This window comes from Miniopterus schreibersii, assembly GCF_964146895.1.
Source record: "Miniopterus schreibersii genome assembly, chromosome: 15".
Classification (NCBI taxonomy): Eukaryota; Metazoa; Chordata; class Mammalia; order Chiroptera; family Miniopteridae; genus Miniopterus; species Miniopterus schreibersii.
This window is the reverse complement of record NC_138115.1, coordinates 15,986,513-16,012,377: the sequence shown is the minus strand read 5'-3', so window position 1 is coordinate 16,012,377 and position 25,865 is coordinate 15,986,513. Positions and strand designations below refer to the sequence as shown.

At 43.0% G+C, this 25,865-nt stretch overlaps 1 protein-coding gene across 2 annotated transcripts in view; it reads left to right on the top strand.

The window, feature by feature from the left end:
• The window catches only part of CACNA2D3 (calcium voltage-gated channel auxiliary subunit alpha2delta 3), a 768,096-nt gene that overhangs the window by 348,963 nt on the left and 393,268 nt on the right, over nt 1-25,865 (top strand). For both annotated transcript variants that reach the window (XM_081159441.1, XM_081159440.1), the window contains exons 7-9: nt 1,855-1,915; nt 2,005-2,155; nt 13,138-13,212. In XM_081159441.1, coding sequence (XP_081015567.1) covers nt 1,855-1,915; nt 2,005-2,155; nt 13,138-13,212 — 287 coding nt within the window. The remainder of the gene's footprint in view (nt 1-1,854; nt 1,916-2,004; nt 2,156-13,137; nt 13,213-25,865) is intronic.

Sequence of the window (25,865 nt, the reverse complement as noted above, 5' to 3'; positions counted from 1 at the left end):
TTACATCAGCCCTAGGAAACTAATGTACCATCATTCTGTTCTCACCTTAAAGGAGAGGCTTCTTCCCCTTATGGATTAGAACCACCTTTCATACACTAACACGGCCTCAGGTGCTTCTCCTCCCTGACAGCTTTGGCTCTCGAGACTTCTTATCTAGTGTCTGCTTCTCTGCTACCTGTGAGGCTTCCTGAGAGCAGGAGGAGCTGGACCCATCTTTCTTGGTCACTGCTGTAGGCCCATCGACCATCAGTGTGCCTGGGAGGAGTTATAAGCTCATTCGCAGAGAAATGGTCTCAGCATTCGGCGGCCTTAATTCCTTGCCCCCAGGCCCAGGCCTCAATGCTGGGGCAGTGAGAGAGCTGCACACTCTCTCCTCCTGGTGGGATGGGTGGCAGAGTGGGGGACAGGGCGGGGGGCAATCGGCTTTGCTCAGCCTCTGAGAACACTACCCACAATTCAACTCAGGAAACACCCACTGAACGCCTACCATGAGGCAGCACATTAAAAGATAAATGCTCTTAACATTGGACTCAAACCAGTTCTCTGTGGAATTACAAATTGGAGCATTATCTGGCCTCACCAAGGATCTAACTGCCTATGTGTCAAGACTGCAATTCTAGCTGTACTTGGCTTTATACAAAGCAGCATGTCAGATGTTTTTAAAACAAATTGCATTCTTGTTCCCGTAGTGTACAATAGCATGTCAGCTTTATTTCATTTTCCTTACCTAACGGCCTTCAGTTGGCAGTGGCTTCTCACACTTCTTTTTTCTGATTTGTTACAGGAAGCTCATTAAATTAAGCACATTTGCAGGTGGGAAATGTAGGTACAAGGAAGACAGATCAAAATAACTCTTGGGGTTATGAACTGTCATCTCACAGTTATCTGTGTCATACTTTGGGGGTGTTATCTTAAGCGCAGGACTGTTAGCCCGGTGTGGTCCAGAAAGCTGGCCATTAGTAACTGAAAAGGAGACTTTCAGTGCTACCACCTGAGTCATGATTTTCTCCCGTGAAAATAATTTTTCTGTTCTAATTTTATTAACTCCAAAGTCTACGTTTCGAATCCTCCATCTCTGAGCACCACTGATAGCTGTAAACAATTACTTTCTATCTTATCCTTAAGCAGCACTTTTCTTTTTAAGTTTTATTCTTAAAAACTAAGTTGTAAATAGAGAATGTCAACACTGAAAACACCCTGACCATCTGTAAACCGTGAAGCTAAGGGTGTTGGGTCTGATTTTACACATGAGAAAACTCTGCAGGCCTCCAAGCCTGAAATTCAAAGTTCATCATACAGCAGAATTAGGGCCATTTTATTTTATTTCAGTGTGGAAGGCCAGACCAAAACTCCTGATTTTAAAAACAGGAGTCAGGAAAGAACAGACCTGTGTATATTCTGAGGTAGACACATATCAAATGCTTTCTACCCTTCATGCTACAGACATTACCTTACCCGGGTCCAGGGGTGGGGCCCACCTCTGCCCAGAGATCTGTGAGTGATGCCCCAGGTCCAACAATTTGAGGGACAGTGAGAATTGACCTTGGCTAACTTTATCATTAGCCATGGAAGGGGCTGGAGTCAGGTCCTTCCTTGATGGACAGTGCTTTACGCAGGATGTCACCACTCTCTGGCAGGTCTTAGGGCGGGTGAGCTCAGGCTGTTCTGCTGTTGTGTTGCAGCCCTGGAGCACCTTCCCAGAATGGGTGATGGAGCACATGATGAGCTCCGGGGTTGGTCTTCGCATATGATTTTTCACCCTGTCCATTCAGTCAGCAAAGCAGAGCAGCCTTGAAGTGCTATGAATAAATATTTGAAGTTTCTGGGTTTCTTATAACTCCATTTTTCTTCTAGGGATTAAATGGGAACCAGATGAGAATGGAGTCATTGCCTTTGACTGCAGGAACCGAAAATGGTAGGAAATGGGCAAGTCTTTTAGTTTTTACAAAGAAAACTTGCAGAGATGTTCAAGATTCATTTTCACTTTATTTTCCTGCGACCCAGGTACATCCAGGCAGCGACTTCTCCGAAGGACGTGGTCATTTTAGTTGACGTCAGTGGCAGCATGAAAGGCCTCCGTCTGACCATCGCCAAGCAGACAGTCTCCTCTATTCTGGACACGTTGGGGGATGATGACTTCTTCAACATCATTGCTGTGAGTGCGGCTGTTTGTGCTTTCTGTGCACTTGGGGTTCGTTTGATCTTTTAGTAGCAACCCTTAACAATCTCACTGCTTTTGTGTACAGAGCTTTAGATGCCTCAGGATGAGGGCCAGCTGGGCCCCTGTGAGTTCACAGAGCAGTGATGCTGGAGAGGGTTGGGGACATTGGGATGCAGTTAAGCACATATTTGTCTCCTAACCATGCAGACTGGTGCTGTCATCTGTGGCACCAGATTTGGTTTTCCTGGGGAGCCAGCCTCTTCAGAATTAGACCTGGCAAGGTTTTTCCTAAACTGCTAGATTTTCTCCTGTGGACGTGAACTCTAAGCTGGATTACTCTGATGACAATAATAGTGATAACACTCATGATGACGAAACGACAAAAACTTGGAGAGCAGTTGTAGACTCATTCACATTACACTTTATCTCAACTTCAGAAACCAAAGTGGCTTTTATTAAGTGCCTACTGTGTGCCATTTACTATACTCTTCATATTTGCATCACCTTTGTTCCTCATAGCACCTCTAGGCAGTAGGAGTAGTTTGGGCATTTTCTCAGATGAAGCTGCTTAGATTGGGAGAGTGTCAGTAAGTTGCCTAAGGTCACCACGCTGGAAAGTGGGAGATGCAGGAGCCAAGCCGGGCAGTGACATCCTCTCTGGAAGGAGCCCTGATTCAGCTGTCCATCTCCAGGTGCTTCCTCTTCTCCCCCGTTCTCTGGTGTGATTCTCATCACGTCCCTTATGGCCCTCTCACTCTTTTCCCAAAGATTATAGCCACAGTGAGCCTGGCTCTTTTCCTGGATAACTTTACCAGCTGCCTCTGTATGGGGTCACCTGTGCTTTGCCTCAGTGTCACCTCTATCTGGGCCATGGAAGAGCTGTAGCAGGCAGGGGAAGCAGCTTGGTGAGGGGGATGGAGCTTGGGCTTTGGAGTTGGGCCTTAGTTTTGAATCCTGGTTCTGCCACATACAGGTGTGCATCTTGGGGCAAACCACTTGAGTCTGATCATGAGCCCACCAGCTGTGAAGCTAATATAATCACCTGGCCCAAAGGGCTGCTCCCTGATTACTGGGCCAGTGCCCAGGAGGCCATGGTCCGTGGGAGAGTGCTCTGTGAAGAGTGGTGTGGACATGCTGTACGAATGCTGTTGCTCTGGTCTGCCTGGCTCCCCAGCCCCTGAGCAGAATGTGTCATCAAGGGACCCTACTCCTGGCAGCCTTCTGCATGACACCCTTTTTTATTCACTAGGCAGAGGGCAGTGTGTTTAAATGACCTTGGGCTTGCAGAGAGGGTTGATTGAATGAGTGTCCTCCTGCCTGCCTGTGCTTCTATTGGGACTGTGAGCAAAATGCCACAACCACCGGGCACCGTGATTTATGGCTTCAGCTTTTAAAAAGCCCGAACAAGAAAGTGAAAAGAGTCATAGATTCCATGGAAGCTGGGTTAGTCTTGTTTACTCATTGACCTGTTCTCGGTGCCTGGACAGCATCTGGCAAATAGTAGGAGCTTAAATATTTAACAAATGGATAATGTCAGCATCTGCCTTCCACAGAGCCCCCGCTGTGTACAAGCCCCTGCTAGATGTCCTATGCGGATGACCTCATTGGGTCTTCTCCCAGCTCTGTGCTAAGTGGCCTGGAGACAAAGGCACCAAGGGGTAGAAATGACTGGCTTAAGGTCACATAGCCAGAGAAAGTGGCACAACCAAGACTCAGAAGCTGTCAGGCTTTACCTCCTACTTCCAGAGCAGAAGTGAAGAGAGTGGAGTGGAGCAGCTGAGCCACCTTCCTGTGAAACCCCGTGACCAGGGGCCCAGTCCTTCCCAAGGAGGCTTTCAGATAGCAGTTCCTCTAGCTATCAGTCTCATGGAGAACATACCGATATGGCCAGATCCCCGCACATCCGGAAGCATTTACAGATAAGAAGCAGCTAATTTGGGACTATCTTTCTTATTAATCTTTAATTACTCATTACGGAAGTATCAGAGATTTGCATAATAAGAAGAGCTAACTAATTAATCCTGAATCCTTATCAGTCAGGATTTATTGTTCTCCTAACAAAACCAATCGATTGAAATAATCTCTGTAAATTCATTAAGACGTACAAACAGTGTCAACTCAATAATGAAGAGAAGGTGATTAAGAGAATTAAAAGTAGACCTGCCAGTTGTTCTAGACCAGTTAAGGGGAAAAAAAGTATGTTTTTTACCCCAAATTGCCCCTTTTATAGAAAGAAGTCCATTAGAAGTCCCATAAGTCTCTCTATACATCTGTTTGTTAGTTTTCAACATAAATGATCTGCTTTAAGGCTATGTACATAATTATTTCAATAACTAGGAAGGTACACTGAACATTTTTACTTGAAGCCTCTGTAGTAAAGTCACGAACTCTGTTTCCCTAAAGGCTAAGGGAATGAACCAAATACGTTAGTGGATTTATGTCAAAAGCCTGAGGTCACTAAAGGAACGAATAATTAACAATAACTTTACACATTGATTTATTTTAATCTAGGCAACATATGTAAAAATTTTAAACAATTCAGAAATGTTCCCATTTCCTTTTCATTTGGCACATATTCTTCCAGATTTTTCTATGTGCATGAATATACATAAGTTTTCCACAAAAACAGAATCACATTTTACAGTATATCCAGCAACTTGCTTTTCTACTCATATTGTAATCACATGTATTTGAAGAGCAGGGCATTCTATCGCCTGTAGTTGACAGTGATTTTTTTAATCCGTCCCCTGTTACTGGGCATATGCAGTTACTGATCCCCTTTCTAATCAAGAATGCTACAGTGAATGGACTCATGCGTTTATTTTTGCAGGGTCGATTGTGCTTCTATTGAGTAAAATCTAGAAGTGAAATTGCTACACCAAAGGGCATGTGCACAGTTAGGTATTACTGGAATGTCCTCTAAGTAGGGTGTAGTGTTTACACGTTTAGAAACTATGTATTAGTTAGCTCCATCTTCCATAACAAAATACAACTGGGTGGCTTAAACAACAGAAATTTATTTACTCACAGTTCTAGAGGTTAGAAAGTTCAGGATCAAGGTTGGGCAGGGTTTGGTTTCTGGTGGGGGTTTCCTTTCTCGCTTGTAGACAGCCACCTTCTCTCTGTGTACTTACATGGCCTTTTATCTTTATGCTCTCATGGAGCAAGAAAGGGGGAGAGAGAGAGAGAGCGAGCTCTGTTATGTCTCCTCCTATAATGACATGATCCCATCAGGCGGGACCCACCTTCATTACCTCGTCTAACCCTAGTTACTTCCCAAAGTCCCCATCTCCAAATACCACCACATTAGGGGTTTAATGTGGAGGTTCGAAAGGGGGGCACAAACATTTTGTTCATAACACCAGTATTTTGAGGGTTTTTAATAGTAGATTTGTAACCGGAAAATCTTTATTTGCATTCCCTTGAATTGTCTCTCCGCACCCTAAGTGCACTTCACCCATTTTGCTTTGCCGGATGGTGGTGGTGTTGTGTTGTGTTGTGTTGTGTTTTGTTTCCTCCATCACTTTCTCCTGTTTCCATAGTAGTAAAATTGCTCCAGAAATTGGGTATAAGTTTTTCTTCACCATGTTTAAAATGGTCACTTGCCTCTGTCTAGGGGGGGACCCCGTTGCAGGCTCACGTGGGTGCAGGGCAATGGATGTTTGAAACTCCATGCAGAACGCGCTGTCTGCCTGAGTGCCTAGTTCTGTGGGCTGGGTTTCATCTACGGGAGAAACTCTTCACTGAACTCTCAGCTTTCTCTTGCTTGCTAGGTAGATGTTTGAGGAGAAATTTCAGTGTTTTAGAGGGAAAGGAAAGGAAATAGTCTTTATTCTCAGTGTTGGAAGCCCTTGTAGGCTTTTGTTTGTACAAATCTAATTCATCATCTGGTACTTTTGATTTTCAGGGCCATAGTGGGAAAGGGAGGAGAGAGATTTAAAGAGTGGAGAAGGCTTTCCTTGGCCATTCCAGTCATTTTTACATGTTTGTGTGAAGTTCATTGCTAAATGCATCTTATGCATTATATTGAAAAGCTTTCAGTCCAGGTCTCGTCAGAGAATAAACATGAAAAGATGAAGTTAAAAAACGGTTTTAGCTTTCATGAACAGGGTATTACAGAATCTATCTAAGACTGATGAACTAAGTGATTGAATTATAAAGGGACAGTTGAAATATGAGAGTGATTTTGTGCATTCGAAGCTAAAATGTAAGGTCCAGCCGCTGGTGCATGAAGAGAGATGTCTCTGACAAGAGAAAAGGCATATTTTTCAGATTCCCTTTGAAGTCTAACTCCAAGCCATGCATTAAATGAACAATATTATCATAAAAATGAGGGTGCTAATTCTGTCCTGTCCGATGCTGAAATCTAAAAAATGATTTCACAGGCGTCTAGGGCCATGCATTAAATGAATACGGTATTAACTGGCTGATATTGTTAAATCAGTTTGAATGCCTCCTGCAGCCCCTGTTTGTGCTGAGAAGAGCATCATTTGTTAGTTCAACCCAGAACTTTCTGGTGCCCTGGTTTTAATTTGCAGAATTTTCTTTCAAACCATCTCTCCAGTGCTTTGCCTGCTGTAGATTTGCTTTTTAGAGTAATCGATTCCGTATTAAAAGTATGAGGATGGTATTTTCTTTCAGTGCTCATTTGTTCAGTACTACTAATTATGTCCAGTCGTGTTTCAAATTATACAAGAAGCTTTTGTAGTGCAAAGATCCCTGCGATTCCTTGTGTTGGTGAAAATATTGTGGGCTCATATGCTTCGTTACATAATCCCCACACATTTCCATTCTGAAGGTTATTTAATCAAAAGTGCACCAATAAAACCGTGAAACTATTTAATGGCATTCCAGCAATTCCACATCAGCTTTCTCGCGTTGTATGAGCATGCCAGCGTTTGAATGCTGTGGGTTTTTTGTGGATTTTGAGATTCTCTAAAACGTACCCACTTACTTCCTGTACTTCTTGTTTATCCATTTTTTGGAGGTGGTAGAGAGTCTCATTTTTTTGTTTTTATTTTTTTTGTCCCCGTGTCAACTTCTTTTTTTCTGGGCTTTGCTCTTTTTTATCAGTGACCGTCCCTACAGTTCTGCCTTTTGGTTCTTCCTTCAGATCCTTATTTCTGCAAATCCTGTCGAGTGCTAACCCTTACGTAGTGGGGCCGTCTTTGTGAATAGTGGAGGCAGGCGATCTTCCCCACGGACCTTGGGGTTGGGTGTGTGGGTGCTGGTGTGGGAGCAGCCAGGGGCAGCAGCCAGGGTCACGGCCCCCCTGCGGCCTCGGAGAGGGGCTGGGAGGGCACAGTGCTGGGGCACGCGACCCATGCGGACTGTGACGGCTTCTTGGAGGAGGTGATGCCTGAGCGAGCACTTCAAGGTCGTTAGGCATTAGCCAGACATGCGGTGAGGTGGGGCAGGGGGAGGGAGAACTGAGGAGAAAAGTACTGTCTGCAGGTTGTAGAAGCTCCTCCTTCATCCCAGGAGATGCAGTCTTGGTCGGAGTGGCCCAAGTTTCAGTGACTGGCCACATTGGAGTTGGGGTGACTGTGTGAGGCGGAGGAGGTGGATGGGAACAGTGATGAAAAGAATGGAGCCGGATTGAGGGAGTCAGGCCAGATCCGACGAGTCTGGGGAGCCACAGAGCGGAGTTGGGATTTCATCTGGAGGCGGTGGAAGGCGCTGAAGGGGCCCCAGCTGCTTGGGGAGGTGTTGAGAGGTCCCGGTGACGTCTGTCCCTTCTTAGGTCTTCGTTTATTCTCCTTTTTAGGCAACTGATGATCTTCCGCCAGGCCTGAAAGCTCCATTGCTTTCGTTGGCCAAATCTCGCTTCTAGAATAAAGCAGGGTTCAGAGTCCTCGATATGACCCAGAGCCCAGAGTCAGCTGTCCTTGACTCTCTGGCCTCTGGGCTGTGACCCACGCCAACCAGAGTGTGACGCGATTTTCCACCCAAGTGCTGAAGCTGCGTGAATCTTGGTGGGGGAGTCCAGCCAATTGTTCTTTGTTTTTAGATCCTGCTCCAAAACATTCTGGCCATTCATTTAATGAAACTTAAAACTTGTCTTTCCTGTGTTAGATCATCATTAAAATTCCCAGAGAGGATTATGCTGTATGTTTAAGACGAGAGATGTAGGGAATGCTTGCAGAGATTGGGCAACAGAAAGGACAAGGGTGGTGTTGGTGATGTGTCCCTTGCTGTCAGAGTGTAGAGTGTGGTGATTGGCACAGAGGAGCGGGAGGGACAGTTCCTGTGAAGAGAGAGTAGTGGGATGTAATCTAACACTGAAAAAGATCCAGGGTTTATCTCAAGCCTGTTTTTGTTTTGGAGGGATCACTGCAGCCTCACAGATAAGCACATTTTATTATGAAAAGGAAAGCAGACATTATATTCGGATGTAATGAGCATATTCTTTCACTAATGAAAGCAGGAAAGAAGTGGTTCATGATCACTCAGTGATGAGCATGGGGAGATTAGCCAGCATTTGATGTCCCTGGCACATAGCAGGTGCTTGGTTAATATTCACTGAGCAAACGCAGGAACAAAGGGTTCCCTGGCAGATGCCTTCCTGGAAGGGGATTGGGCAGCAAGCAGGTTACACTGTTGTGGCTCCCAGTCTGTCAAAGACCCGGGTCACCAAGAGAGTTCAGAGTGTGGCTCAGAGTGGAGTAGTGTGTGGCCACACACCTGGTGGTTTCCATCTCAGGTATTTAGACAGTCACATGTGCCAACTCGTGAAGCATTTCTCTCCAACAAAGGCAGAGTCTGCTTTCCAGAGATGCTCAGGGGCACATGAGACCTGCTCCCAAGAGTAGGTCACTGCCATCACCCCACATCCACTCCTTCTCAGCAAGTGCCAGCTGGGGGTGGAGGGTGCACGGTGGTCTTTGTCTTCCTGTAGCACACATCACTTTCACATAATATTCTCCTTCTTCCTGAGAATGAGTACCACATACTTTCTTTCTGCCTCTTATATGCCAGGTTCTATGTCAACTCTCTGCCGAATCATCTCATTTCATCCTGACAGTGAGATCATGGGGGAGGTTCAGTCAATCCCCAATTTCCCCAACACAAACACTGCCGCTCACAGAGCTGACATGCCCTGGCCTGGGTCACCCAGTTAGTGTGCAGCAGAGCCAGGATTTGAAACCAGCCCATTTGCCTCAGTTGCATTAGCTCTACTGCCTAGCCTTGTGTGAATCAGAGGAGGGGACCCAGTCAGACAAGAGAAGGGGAGAAGGAAACCAACAGAGACTGTCTATGTGGCTGTCTGAGCTCCTAAGGGGTGAAAGTGCTTTGTTCATCTCTTCACCATGTGGCTGGCGAGTGGCTGGACCTTCTCCAGGGCTGCTTGAGTCCTCCCCTGTTCTGCTAACAGACTCTTCTCATGTCTCAGGAATTTCAGGAGCAATTTACTGCTTTGTGGGGGGAAGGGGCTGGTCTAGCTCCTTTTTAGGGTTCAGTGTTGGTGGCAGGAAGGAGCAAAAGCAAATGACAGAAGCAGAGTCCATGTTGCCAGTGACCTTGCATCGCACCCTTTCTTCCTTAGACAATTGCCATCTGATTGTTTAAGGAAGGATGCAGGAGACCCACTCATGAGGCCGGCACATCTTAGGGCTGAGGTGACCAGATCTGCAGTTGTAAAATAATGTGGCCATCCCACATTATTGTTTCACAGAGTAGACATTTAGGGAGCATCCATAAAAATGCAAAAGTGAAAGGTTTCCAAACAGAGAGCTGCCGGGAGCTTGGAAGCAGTCCCACGTGCAGGGTGCCCTTGGCGTCCCCTGGGAGGAGCTCCGGGGCAGCATGGTGAGCGTGCACAGCCAGCGGGCCTCCTTGGCACAGCTGCCCAGTGTGCACCGTTCCCTCACACAGCTGAGCCAGCTCCCTTTGGTGATACAGACCAGATTGCTCAGCATAGCTTTATCCTGATGCAGTCAAGGGAAATTAGTCAACTGCAAGCTTGGATGATGCCACTAACAAGCTGGCGGGGGTTCAGAAGAGCAGATTCCTCCACTGTGGCCCCGGCTCACACAGGGACGGCTAGCATGGTTTTGATTACTGCACATGTTCCTCCCTGATGAGGGCAAGAACTTCTCGGTCTTCTTTACTTCTGAGCCCCCTTCGCAGCCCCCCACATGCACAGGCCTTTACATTAGCCAAACACTTTCAGGTCTGTTGCCTCATTGGCTCCTCATGGGAACCCCTTGAAGATAACAGAAGATGAATTAGCACCTTCTTATGCATAAGAATCTGGAATCAGAGAGGTTTAGTGACTTCCCCAAGGCCACACAGTGAGTACATGGCAGAGGCAGGACTTGGACTTGTGTCCTGACTCTCAGCTCAGAGTGTACAACCACAAGAATCAACTTTGAGAATGTGTATTAGGCAGAGCACAGATGAAGTTTTTAAATATACCCAGAAAATGGAGTTGGAAAGTTTTTGGCTACAGGTTATGAAACCGCCTAATGAAGGCTGCTTCAGCATCCAGGCACCTCCTAATATCCAGGGAGAAGACACGTGGCCTCAGCTGCAGTGGCTCAGCAGTGTCCCCAAGGGCTCACACTGGCTCCATCTTCCCGCTCTGTCTTCCTTGAACTTTGCTGTCCACTTTTAACCTTGTTGCAAAATGATTTGCAACTGCACAAGAGCATCCCAAGTAGGAGAGAAGGCAGCGGGTATAGAAGAGTTTTTCTTTAATGGGAAGAAAAAAGATTCATTGAAACTGCCCAGAAAACTACCCCTTCAAGTTTCATTGGCTGAAAATGAGTCACTTGACCACCTCTTGTGGCCAGACACTGTGAAAGCCTGTATACCCTGGAGGGGGGCTGGATGGTTACGATCGGCTCAGACTGTTTATGCTCTAGGAATAGACATATTGTCACCCTGAACTAAATCAGTCAACAGCGAGGGTGGAGGAAAGGGGGATGGCTGTTTGTTTCCTTTCCCAGCCACATCCAGTGCCAGTCCAATGTGAACTGAGAACTTTGGGGACGCTCTGCTTCAGGGTGGACAGTACAGTCGCTTTCTGGGGCCTGAGATGATGTTCCATTTGACCACGGAAACTTGCACTCCCCTATCCCAGTGGCTCATTTCAGAATTGCATGAATGTATTTCTTTCTCCATGCCTCATCAGAGGAGATCTAAGTGCTAAGACCATTGAGCTATAATTTTTCAAATGCTTTTGTCTGACTAGACTGAGAACAAAGGTTAAAGTCAGACTGATGACAAACAGAGGCTTGGGGACCAGAGAGGAGGCACTGGGGGCTTTGTTGTCCTGAGGTCAGTGGCTGTGAGGTTAGGCTACCTGGGATGGAATCTGTGTATGACTCTGGACAAGTAGATCATTCTTGCCCTGCCTCAGTTTCCCTATCTGCAAAGGGCAAATAATTTGAAGTGCTTACCACATGAGGCTGAAATATCTTGTGGATGACCTCTAGCCTATGTTTAGGTGAAGTAAGTGCTCACTAACAGTTAATTGCTGCTATTAGTATCATCGCTACTCCTACTTGCACCTCAGCACATGAAACCTGATGCTCCTCAATCACTGTTGCAGCAGCTGCAGGTCTGGTCCTCTTGAGCCCATCCCTGCAGTGTGCCCAGAGCAGTTGTCCCAAGCTCATCTCTTTATTTCACTCGTCCTCCTGTTCACAGGCCTCTGTAGTCCTCCATGCCCTCGGGCTTAAAGTCCAAACCCTTTAGCCAGACTTTGCAGGAGATCTGGGCCTGTGAGAGATGGATTTGGTTCCTCCCCTCGGGAGCTCTGGGCTGGGCCTTTGGTCCATGAAGCGGAAGGGCCACAACAGCCTCATTGAGCATATCGTTCCCGGGCACTCGCTGTGGGCCCAGCCCTGTGCTGGCACAGGGAATGCACTGAGGAACCAGACTTGGGTTCTCACAGTGTGGCCCCGCCTGGTGGCGAGGAGCCAGGCACCAGGAAACTAGCATTCGGGAGTATGCAGGAGAGGGGCCTCACCTGCTGAGAGGCCTCTTCCTGGAGGAGGCAGAATGAGCTGGCGCAGAGGATGGCATCCAGGAGATGCCAGAGTGAGGGAGCCAGGCGAGGGCCCAGCGGTGGGAGGCCTGAAGGAAAAGACAGGACGTGTCAGGACAGAAAGGGAATAGGGCTGGACAGTGTTAAGTTCATGGGGTGGGGACTAAAGAGTGAAAATGCTAGAAAGGTCAACAGATGCCAAGTGTCCAGAGCCTTGCCAAGGCCTGGGAAGGTTCATCTGAAGAGCAGTGGGAGCTGTGAATGGTGTTGATAAGAGGTGACATAACCAGATATACATTTTGGGAGGACGAGCCTAGCTACAGTGCAGAGAATTGTGCTTGATAAGGGAAATGAAGAGAATGCTCATATTTCCACTTCCTAGCTGTGAACTTTGGACAAAAACAAAGGGCCTTATTCTGGGTGATCTGGGATCAAAAATGATTGGAAGGTGGGCATTGGCCTGAGTGGAAGGTGGTGTCGCTGTGTAGTAATGTCAAGACTAACACCTGCGTAGCCATCCAGAGTGAGCAGGGAACATCAAGGCGCTCCTCTGTTCTGTCCCCAGACCTATGTGACCCGCACATGATTCCCTCGGCTCCCTGAAGCCAAAGACAGGAGCTGGAGCTCTATTTGCCCAAGTCGGAATGCTCTTTAGATCCCACATGGACCGGGTGCTGTCAGCCGTGCCCAGGAAGCCCCAGCGTTTGGAGCTGCCCTTCGAAGGATGATCATTTAATTGTGTACACCCTGAGCACTGCCAGACACCAAGAAGTTTCTTCTTCAAACAAGAAATGAATCAAGCCTGACTTTGTCACATATGCATGATTTCTCTAGGGGCACCAATTGGGAAGGCCACCTTACATGAAGGAATTGAGCCTGCGACCATGCTGCTTTTTTGTTGGTGTGTGTGTATCTTTAAGTTATTAAGTGGGACCCTTTAAATGCCTAATCGTTTCCTCTTGGCTCTTTCTTCCCTCTGCAGTACAACGAGGAGCTTCACTACGTGGAGCCGTGCCTGAACGGGACGCTGGTGCAGGCCGACAGGACGAACAAGGAGGTGAGGCCTGCTGCTGGGGGGTCCTGGCACCCCCGTCTCCCCCACGGGGCTACTTATAAGAATTCTGCCTGAACTTTTAGAAACTCATCACATGCACTACTCTTTCACCAAGGGCCTCAGAACCCCCGTGTGGGGAACACTTAGGAAGAGGCAAAATGAAATGACGGTAATGAAACGATTCCGTGGAGATCAGATGCTGGCTAATTCTGAAGCACTTGCATTGTTTCCTTCTCTTGCTCTAACACATCCTCTGCTGTGCCTGGCACGTAGGTTGACACCGTTGAAAAAATATGACTCTTGTTGAGATTTTGAAGAAAATTGAAGTCACTTGTTGCATTATTATTGCTTTTAATACAACTGGCTAAATAATCGTTGGAGTAGCTATTGGGGTAATATGTCTCCTGGGTTAGAAGGTAAACTTTACGAGGATAGAGGTGATGTCTGCTCTCTGCAGTATCGTTCATGCTCCAACCGTTGCCCGCCCCATAAATATTATAGTACAAAAGAAGACAGGTTAAAGGAGGACCTTAAGAAATGGGATAGAAGTTTACTTTCCAGTTGGAGCATTCTGGGAAAATGCCCGGAATAGATATCTATAAAATAGATCTCATTTCCTTTTGGCCATCTTTAAATTACAGTACAACCATCACAACTACCAATACCACTCCTACAGGGTCAGGTGACAATTTAGGTCGAAGGTATAGCTGTGACTACAACAATGTCACACCTCCTGGGACTCATAGCTGCCATTATTCACATCGTTTTTTTGTAACTGCCAGGCAGGTACAATAAAATAATGCTCCTGCTCTGGGGAGCAGACCCCCGTGAGGTTGCTGAGGACAGTGACCAAGGTGGGCCTCTGTGAGGCACTGTGCATGAGCTGGAGACAACCCTGGGCTCCCATGGGAGGGACATTGGTGCTATCTTAAATGCAGGTGGTAGAAGCACCTTGTTTGGGCATCTCTGAGGGAGTGAACGATAAAAGATTTAGAAAAATTCATTACAACTGGAACACAGGTGAGAAGGAAAAAATTATACCGGAGTTAACATCCAAGCTTCAATTCGAAGGGGAGGAAATACCATTCATAACAAGCTTTGCTTTTATGAGACAGAAAAAGTTTCATTGTAGTTCAGAGAACAAGTGTATCTAGAGAATGTTCGTTTATGGCTATTTTCTAGGCTAAGGTAGGAAAAAATGACAGACCTATAGGCAAATTTTCCTAGAGACTTTCCTTTTGTTTGGCCACTGACTGGTCTGGAATGTGTCCCTTTCTCAAGCAGCATTGTAATATTTTCCAAGCCTTGAATAGGTGTCCAGTGATGGTGCCTGCAAAATAAAATATAAAAGATGCTTAAGACAATTAAGGCCTTCCTTTAGGTAACTTCCCAATGAACAGGGCCAGTTTAATATCTGGAGATACAAAGTCTTATCAATGAAAAAAATCATTAGAGAAGGTGGCCTATTAATTTATGTAAAATTGTCTTTGAATTTATGGGTATTGAAGACTGGAGTAGTTTTGAATATACAAATTAGTCCAGAATCTGATTCTGCCAATGTGGAGCAGCCACATTTCAGTTAGATCCTCCCCCTTACAAATAAAAATCCCTGAATGTAACCTAATCTAAAGACATGGAGGGGAGTTCCCTGGATTTTCTTATTGACTCCCATATGTCCTGAATAGAGGAATCCAAATGACTCCCACCTGAACCAACAATAGACACAGATTAAAAAAAAAAGTTTTCAAGAAAAGCCTGTTTCCTCTAGCTAAAGGACCAGGAGAAGGATGACCTATCCAGGAATACCCTTGAGACAGCACCTTTGCTACTCCAGCCAAACACCAATGGGAAAACCGTAGACCAACCTTCCACAGCTTCAGTGGGGCTGAACAGAGAGCTGATCTTCCATTCCACTGACACCCACTTAGCTCTTGTGCTAAACCTCAACAGAGAGACTGAATGCTAAGAAAGTGATGAAATAGGACTCAGAGTCTCATAATATGTAATCCAATATGCTCAGAATGCAATAAAAATTTCTTATCATCCAAGAACCAGGAAAATCACAACATGAGTGAGAAAAGACTACACAAGCCAATGTTGACATGAGTCAGATGTAGAAATTGTCAAATTGCTTCAACAGCAATTAGGAATTCTCTTGAAGCAAACAAAAAAATAGGAAATCTCAGCAAAGAAATAGAAGGTGTAAAAAATAAGCCAAACAGAAACTATAGAACTGAAAAATACAGTTACCAAAATAAGAAGTTCATTGGATCAGCTCACTTGCAGAGTGGAGACGACAGCAGATAAAATCAGTGAATGTTAGGACAGTTCAATAGAAATTACCCAATCTGAACAGCAGAGAGAAAACAAACTGGGATAAACAGAGTCCCAGGGACATGTAGGACGATAACAAAGGAATGAGAAGACATGTCATGAAAGTCCCTGAAGAGGAGAGAGTAGAACTGGATAGATGTTTGAAGATATATTGTCTGAAAACTTCTCCAAATTAATGAAAGGCATAAACATATGCATTCAAGAGGCTAAGCAAATAAGATAAACCCAAGTAAATAAATGGCAAGACACATAATAATTAAATACAATTAGACAAGGGACAAAACAAACAAACACTTGATAGCATCCATGGAGAAAAGACATGTTACTAAAATTACTCAGTTGAATGACAGCAAATTTCTCATGTGAAATTATGGAGACCAGAAGGAAGTGGCATAGTATTCTTCAAGCACTGAAAGCAGAGAAGTGTCAACTCAGGATTCTATATTCAATGAAAATATCTTACATGAATGAAAGGGAAATGAAGACATTCTCAGATGAATGAAAATTATGAGAATTTGTTACCAGCAAATTTACCCTAAAAGAATGGCCAGAGAAGCTCTCCAAACAGAAAGGAAATAACAGAAAAAGCATTGAAAATTCAGAAAGGAAAGAATATAGGAATGGGTAAAAATAGGAGTAAGTATAATAGTCTATCTTAATTCTCAGGAGATTCTTAAATCATATTCGATAGTTAAAGCAAAAATTATAGTATCGTCTGATGTGGTGCCCAATGTTTGTTGAGGAAATACTTAAGACAATTATATTTTAAAAGTATGGAGGGTAAAGGAACCTAATTTTTACATTTCAATGGAATTGGTAAATGCTGATACGAGCAGACTGTGACAGTTACATATTTATAGTAGCTAGAGCAACTATAAAGAAAACAATTAAAAGAGATATACTTATAAGGTAACTCATAGGAATTTAGAAAAGAGAAACAAGGGTGAGATACAGAGGAAACGAAGAGGAAAAAGACATAAATTGACAGATTTAAGCCTTAACTGATTATGACATATATGGTCTAAACACACTATTTAAAGGATAGAGATTGGCTGAGTGAATTAAAAAATGATCCAACCATGTACTGCTACAAAAAATTCACTTGAAATACAAGGGCATGGGTATGTGGAAAGTAAAAGGGTGGGAGAAGATATACAATGCAAACATTAATAAGGGTGGCTATATTAACTTCAGGTAAAGTAATCTTCAGAGCAAAGAAAATTATTAGAGACAATGAGGGGAAATACAGAAAGATAAAAAGATTAATCCATCAGGAAGACATAACAGTTCTAAGTGCATTTAGACTAGACTATGGAGCTTCAGAACACATGAAGCAAAAATTAACAGCTGGTGATTATTGACGTTGTGCATCTTTTCGTATGTCTATTGGCCATCTGTTTGTATGTATTCTTTGAAAAAATGTCTACTCATGTCCTCTGCACATTTTTTAATTGGATTGTTTTATTGTTAATTTGTATTAGTTTCTTATATATTTTGGGTAGTAACCCCTTGCCAGATGTATCATTTGCTAAGTGTCCATTGATAGATGAATGGATAAAGTTGTGGTACATACATACAATGGAATATTACTCAGCCTTAAAAAAGAATGAAATCTTGTGATTTGCGACAACATGGATGGACCTAGAGGATATTATGCTAAATGAAATAAGGCAGAGAGAGAAAAACAATTACCATATGAGTTCACTTACATTTGAAATCTAAAATCCAAAATAAATGGACAAACAAAATAGAAAATTCATAGAGAGAACAAATTGATGGGTCACCAGATGGGAGAGGGGTTGGGGGGATGTGTGAAAAAAGTGAAAGGGATTAAGAAGTACAAATTTCCCATTATAAAAATAGTCAAAGGAGTATAAAGTACAACATAGGGAATATAGTCAATAATATTGTAATAACTATGTATGATATCGGATGGGTACTAGACTTATTGGGGTGACCACTTTGTAAGGTATATAAATGTCTAGTCACTGTGCTATACACTTGAAAACTAATATGATATTGTATGTCAACTGTAATTGAAAAATAAATTTAAAAATTAATACAGCTGCGAATAGAAATAGAAACCCCTACAGTTACAGTGGGGACTTGTACATTTCATAGTCTTTAATCGATAGACTACTAAGCTGAAAGTGAGCAAGGATATGGAAGAATTGAACAAAATTATCAACACTGAATAACACTTATAGAATGCTTGCCCAACAACAACAGCATACACATTCTTTTCAAGTACCCACAGAACATTAACCAAGATAAACATGTCCTGTGGCATAATACAATCCTTAACAGCTATAGAAGAGTTGACATCTTACTGAGTAACTTTTCTGATAGTAGTGTAATCAAACTAGAAATCTGTAACAGAAAGATCACAGAAAAATCTTCAAACATTTAGAAATGAAACATACTTCTAAATAACCCATGGGTCAAAGAGGAGGTATTGAAGGAAATATAAAAAATATAAAACTAAATGAAAATGAAAAGACAACATATCAAAACATGCGGGACAAACCTGTTACAGTTTTTAGAGGGACATTTATAGCACTAAATGCTTACATAAGAAATAAGAAAGTCTCAAATTAATAACCTAACTTTCTACCACAATGAACTAAAAAAAGGAAAGCAAAATAAACCCAAAGCAAACAGGAGGAAAGAAATGATAAAAAGCAGAAATCAATTAAATTGGAACAAGTTAACAAGTAGAGAAAAATAAATGACAGCAAAAGATGGTTCTTCAAAAAATAAAATCAATAAAACTAATAAACCTCTAGCAAGACTGGTGAAAATAAAAAGAGAGGTTACAAATCATGAATATCAGAAGTGAAACAGGAAATATCACTACAGATACTGCGATTAGTAAAACAATACAAGGATATTACAAACAACTTTACACTCATGAATTTGAGAACTTAGAAGAAATGGGCCAAATACTCAAAAACTGTGAACTATGAAAATCCAACCAAGATGAAACAGATAACCTGAATAGTCCTACAAATATTAAAGAAATTGAATTTATAAAGTTCCAAAAAATGAAAAAAAAAATTAAGTCCCAGAATGATTTCACTGGAAATTCTTTCAAGCATTTAAAGAATTAACACCAATTTTATGGACCCTGTTCTAGATGAAATGAGGAGGAGGGAAATCCTCCCAACTTATTTTATAATGCTAGTAGTTCCCTGATAAGCCAAAGTACAGAAGAAAACTACTAACTAGTATTCCTCATGAACTTATAGCAAGAATTTCCGTAAAATTTTAGCACATCAAATCCAACAATATATGGAAAGAATTATACACCATCACCAAGAAGAATTTAGTCCAGGTATGTAAGGCTGGTTCGACATCAGTGTCCAGCCAATTTATGTAATTGACCGTATCAACAGGCTAAAGATGAAAAATCATACAACCACATCAGTTAACTCAATAAAGGCATTTAATAAAATTCAACAGTTTCACAATTAAAAAATAAAAAACTGTCAGCAAAAACAGTTGATAATGACCATCTACAAAATTCTATAGCTAATATTAAACTTAACAGTGAAAGTTAGAAAGCTTTCCCTCTTAAGATCAGAACAAGCAAGGATATTCACATTCACAATTCTTATTTAACATAGTGTTGTAAATTCTAATAGTGCAAAGAAATCAAGAAAAGAAATAAAAGGCGTGCAGTTCAGAAAGGAAGAAATTAAACTCCCTTTATTTTCAGATGGCTTGATTGTATATATAGAAAATCCCAATGAATCTACCAAAAATGCAAAACCCAAGAAAACTCCTAGAACTAATAAACAAGTTCAGCAAAGTTATGTACACAAGATAAATGCACAAAAACCAGTCACATTTGTATAGACTAACAATGAACATACAATAAGTGGTGAAGAAATGGGAAGGGTAGGAACTGGGGGAGGGGAGCAATGGAGGAAAAAAGGGATACAGCCGTAATACTCTTAACAATAATGTTAAAAAAATTTTAAAACTATTAATGTAAGAAGAAAGAAAAAAATAAAAATACCATTTACAATTGCTCCAAATAAAACCTGTACAGGCTCTGCATGCTGTAAAATATAAAACGCTGATGAAAGAAATCAAAGAAACCCTAAATAAATGGAGGGACTTTCCACGTTCATGCAGGGAAGACTCAGCATAGTAAAGGTGTCAGTTCTCTTCAGATTGATCTGTAACTTTAAAGCAATTCCTATCAATTCCAGCAAGGCTTTTGTAGACAAAGACAAGGGCATTCTAAGGTTTACATAGAAAGGCACAGGACCTAGAATAGTAAAACGATCTTGTAAAAGAATAAAATAGGACCTAGTCTACCCAATGTCAAGGCCTGGTAACGCAGACAGTGCAGGATTGATGGAAGAGTAGAACACAGATCAATGGAATTGACGGGAGAACTCAGAAATATACCTATACAAGGATGCCCAACTGATTTTTTACAGAAGTACACAAACAATTCAATGAAAGAAGGATATTCTTTTCAATTGAATACCCAGAAGCACGCACGCACGCGCACACACACACACACACACAATAAAGCAAAAACCAAAACACCTCACACCTCGCAACTTAAAATATAACTCAAATGGGTCAAACACCTAAATGTGAAATGTACAATTATGACACTGTCTGAAAAAGTGTAGGAGAAAATCTTTGGAATCTAGAGCTAGACAAAGAGCCCTTAGGCTCGACACCAAAAGCACAACCCATGAAAGGAAAATTTGACATAATGGATCTCATCAAAATTAGGAAAAAACTGCCATGTGAAAGACCCTGCTTGAAAGGAGGAGAAGATATGTGATCTGCAAATATCTTCTATAGCTTGGGAGGAGATATTTGTAAACCACATATTGATAAAGAAAGAATACATAGAGGAATTATAAGTAACTCAAAAAACAAACAATCCAGTTAGAAAGTGGGCAAAAGACATGAAGAGACATTTTACTGAAAAAGACATACTGATAACAAGTCAGTCCATGAAAAGATACTCAATATCATTAACCACTAGAGAAATACAAATTAAAACCACAATGAGATATCACTACACAGCCATTAGAATGACTAGAATAAAATAATAAAAAGAATGAAAAACCCTAAGTGCTGATGGCATGTGGAGAAGAGGGCTCACTGACACCTTGCGTGGCTGATGGGCATGTAAAACGATGCAGCCACTCTCGAAAACATTCGGGAATTTCTCATAAAACTAAACGTGCAGTGTGATACGACCCAGCATTTGCAGTCTGGGGCGTTTATCTCAGAGAAATGAAAATTCACGTCCACACGACAACCTGTACATAAATCTTCATAGCAGCTTTATTCATAATAGCCAAACACGAGAACAACCCAAATATCCTTTGGTAGGTAAATAGTTAAACAAATTGTGATTTATATACATATGAGGGGGCCAACGTAGGTTCACAGTTGTGAGAATGTGAACAGGTTTATTCTTATATTATTACTCAGCTATGAAGTATTGAATTATTTATTTGGATTATTTGTTTTCTTCTTATTGTTATTTTGTATCCTTGCTGATGATTTATCTTTGGGGTAATGACGATTGGTAATTTAACCTACTTTTCCCCACCCCTGTGTGTATAATGAAGTACTACTTAGCAATTTTTTAAAAAAGCTATTGATATACCCAATAACTTAGATGAATCTTTTAATCTTTGGGAAATTATTCTGAGTGAAAAAACGTCAATCCCAAAACTACATATTGCATATAACATTCTTGAAATGACAAAATTATAAAAATGTAGAATGGATCAGTGGTTTTCAGGGGTTAGCGGTGAGAGTCGGGAGAAGTCAGTGGTTGTAAAAGGGCAGCCTGAGGGGTCCATGGTGTTGAAACGATTGGGTATCTCAACGGAATCGGTGTCAATACCCTGGCTGTGATGTTGTGCTGTAGTTTTGCAAAAGGTTATTAGACAATACTGGTTAAAGGACATATTACATCTTTCTGTGTTATTTCTGCCAACTGCGTGTGGATCTATAGTCATTGCCTCAAACAGGTTGATTAAAAATAATCTCAAGTATATGAGGAACTCTTAAATGGGGCTTCATTAAATCAGTATGAACAGTTGAACAATGTGTGTTAGTTTGCTTCACTGATTGAAGTTCTATTGTTCTTACTTATGGCTCATTTTATTTGGAGAAAATCTCAGAAGAACAAGCATTTATTTATTTTTCATTGCAGTTTTAGGATATTTTAAAACAAAGGTGAGCTTCTTTGGCTAATTTGGACCATTTCCATTTTTATCATCAAGTTGCTGTTAGGTCATGTACATTCGGGACTGCTCAGTGGCACGGGACAGAGAATAGCAAATTCACAAAAGCAAAATGGGAATTTATAGCAGCCCACCTAAGTGCAAAGTCCTGGGGTGGAAAAGACTGCACCGAAGCCTTAAATGAATGCTAGGAATCATTTCTCCTCTCTCCAGTCACCCCCCCCCCCCATGTGTCTTCTGTGGACTCTGATCGATTCTGTTGGGTCAGGTGCCCATTCTGGACCCATAATTGCATCTCTAGGAGGTGGAGCAGCCCAGCCAGCAGCCTGGTCCAGGTATCTGCAATGGTGGCTAGCAGGCGGCCTGTGTTGGACAGACCTGCTTGGTTTTCCAGAAGGAAAAGACTGGGCATCCAGGCCACTACCTAAAAGGTAGATGCTCAGTAGAAGCATGAATGAATAGATGAGCCACCTGGGCGAGGATTCTGTATGAAATTTATTTTTCCCGCTTGTTTCAGTAGATGATCCACAAAACATTGAAAACAAAAGCATGAAACTCACTCATTATGTCAGTATAATCGGGACAATCTGAATTAGATTGTGGGTGAAATGATCTGATTCCAGGGTTGGCAGTCCTCACTGGTCTGTCTAGTTCAGGCCAAATCCCCTGAATGGGAGCCTGGAAGCATTTTCTCATGTTCTCTGTGAAATGAGGACAGAGGATCGTGACCTTCTGTACACACCTGTGTAGAAATGGCACTGTGCACACTGATGCTGGCCTTCCCTCCTCCAAGTTCAATAATTCTAACTGCACTCTGCCAAATCCTCCGGGGCGCTCATCCTTCACTTAAAATACCCATGTGTATCCTGACAAGTTCTTATGACGGCCAAATAAGTGGGTCTTTCTTTCCTCTACTTTTTCATCTTATGACTGTTTCCCTGATGGCCACTGTAATGTTACTTCCAGTTGATGAAAGGGCATGAAAGGGCTTCTAGAAGGTGACATCTGAGATTACTGTATCATGTACCTTTAGTCCAAGAACAGCTAACTCTGTGACCACCTAAAAAATCAGAACTAGGTAATTTTAATTAAAACAGCATTCAATTAAGTTCATTTAAAATTTTTTGAAAGAAGAGTGAGAATCTCAATGAGTGTTGAGATAGAAGAAAAGGTTAGGGTGAAAATGCTGGCCTTGGTCAAACAAAACTGTCCTGGTTCGCAGGTTTCCTGGGGCTTGGCTTGAAATGGCCCATCATGCATCATCCTTGAGCAAGTGAGCTTAAGGCTCTGAGTTTTTTGTTTCTGGCTTTTAAAAGGATTGTTTACTGTCTGGAGAGAATTTTGTTTTGCTGCTTTATGTACCAAATAACTCACTTTTTTTTTTTTTAAGTAAAAAGAAACCATGACAAATTGGGTGAGCCTGGAGCTCAAATATAGACTTCAAACCAGTAAACTTGGGCTGTAATCTACTTCAGACCTTCTGAACCATTCATCAGACCTTCAAATGAACCTCCTGTGGTCTCGCTGGGGCGAGGGAAGGAGAGCGATATGCTTTTCCTCTGGTTTTATAATGAAGATGTTCTGAAATCCACGGAATGGCATGGCTCTGTTTAAGATTCATTTAGAAACCCATGTAACTCCCCTCTTCCTCGCAGTTTTGATCTTTTCCCATGGGATTACTGAGCGTCCATGAATTAACAAAAGCACACATCAGAGTTGCTGGATTTCCCCCAGTACTGTTTCTTCCAGCTTGAGCTCTGTCAAAGGAGACAACCTCGGATTCTAATACTCCCCACCTCTCATGGCTCTGTGGGCTCCAGTGTGCAGGTGGCCAGTGATACGGGGGTGTGGGCATGCTGTGAGCTGCAGGCAGAGAGCAGCCCTTCTGCGCATCAGTGAATGTGGCTGCCTGGGCACCACGGGAGACAGTTTGCAGAGAAAAACGCTGACCCACTCTTACTCAATTCAAAACTAATGAGAGGTAGTTAGAATTGCATAGCTTTTAAAATGTCATGAGTACATTAAAAGTAACTTACAGAGAAAAAAATGGGGAACAACTTAAATGTAAACAAATTGTTGTAGATCCAGTATAACTTAACACGAGGCAGCTCGAAGTAGAAATAAGGTAGGCTTATGTATATTACTATGAAAAAGTAAAGTTATAGTTAGGTTCAAAAAAAGTAACTTGAAGAACAGTATGCCTCGTGGTTTCTATATTGCTGAAAGACAGAAAGAAATAAAGGTGGAAAGGAATCAAGAGAAGGGAAGAGAGAAGGAAGGAAGGAAGGGAGAAAGGGAGGGAGGGAGGGAGGGAGGGAGGGAGGGAGGGAGGAAGGAAGGAAGGAAGGAAGGAAGGAAGGAAGGAAGGAAGGAAGGAAGGAAGGAAGGAAGGAAGGAGAGAGACTGGCTAACACTCTTTCACTCTCTCACTTTCACTCTTTTGGTAAATGAGGCTGGATCTCTACCCTGGGCTGACTTTCAACCTTGGATAGATTTGCCTGTTAACTGATTTCTGATTTCTCAGTTCATTTACATTTAACCTGAAAGCAAGAAGACATGTTTATATGTTGTAAATAGAGATATAAGAAATAATAGCATCAATAATATAGTACTTTACCATTTAGAAAATAATACAGTGTTTACGATTTAGAAAATACTTGCCATTTGATTCTCATGATTGCTACCATATTACTGTTCACTTTACATACATGGGGAGCCCTGGGCCTGCATGTATGTGGTCAGCTGATTGAGCAGGGGAATGTCAGATGGAGATGCAGAGAGAGCTTAAAGGACTAGTGCGCGCACACACACTCAGTAAGCAGAATCAGGTCACCGATACCCATCTGTGTTCCGGATACTGTCCTACTCCCCTCACTACCTGAGCAGGTTGGCTTACCTTTCTGACATGGTGCAATACCACTTTCTTCTAAAGTCCTGCCCTGTAGAGAAAAGCTCAATTCAGATTTTGCATTTCAAGGAGCAGCATTGAATGTAATGCTCTGGGAGCGTCTGTGTGATAAGGTATTTTCATGGAGCTGGGTGCCCTCCTTAGTAGAAAGGGCTGAACCACTTGTTTGTATGAAGTATGAAGTGACCTATAATCCAAAAGTTTATTCATCATTTATCTCTACCCACGGAGGACACTGCTGAGTTCTTTATCTTGGACTTCCTTGTGGCTGTGCATGGCAGGTCTGCTGCAAGCTTTCTGTGTGTGTGTGTGTGTGTGTGTGTGTGTTCTTCTTGGTTCTACCACTCAGCTAAGGAGGTGACTATTTGAGCAAACTCCTTTCCTGCTGTTGCTTGGCAGTGACCTGGTGGCTGTTCCCCTGCCATTTCCCCTAGTTCCCAGCCAGGAAACACTGTGGAGACTGCCTTTTGTCAACTGTGTCCTCTAATCCCCTGCTTTCAGTGGCCCTGCCTTGGCTTGCCCTGTGGGGGCCGTTTGGGTTGCAGAGGCTTCCGTGCCTCGCCCACCGTAGCATCTCATCAAACACACAGGCGGCCTCTTCCCTAGGCTGCTGCTTGGTGCCTGCTCATGATGTCTCCAGGTCTGCGGAGCTCTGGGGCGGCACTGATGAAAAGCTGATCAGACCCGAGACCCCAGGAGGTAGTCATGTTCCCAGATACACTCGATGACCGTGTCACAAATATTCACACCTCATTTACCCAGAGCTCACAGATCCGTGCACCGCTTCGGCTTCAGCAGGAAAGCGGAGCTGTTTACTCCGTGTGGGGTCCCTTGAACTCTGGCTGAGAGACTGCCACTCTTACTTGGCACATAACTTTAAGCAACTTGGTTATTAGCCAACAATGAAGGAAAAATTGGGTGGGAAGGGCAGGGCAAGAAGGAATACCCGCTGGAGACACCTTTTTCTTTCAGCGCTCCCCATCCCAGGAATGGTTCCTGCATTTACCCAGGACATAAACCTCCAAGTCCCCTCCTCTGTCTCCAGTTCCCACCGATCTTCCTCCTAGTAGCTCCAGCCTCTCCCACATCTCTGCTCCAGGTGCCCCTCCGCAGTTCCAGTTCCCATCACCCTCTTTGCCCTGCAGACTGAGGTCTGACCCAGTGTGATTCTGCGCTGG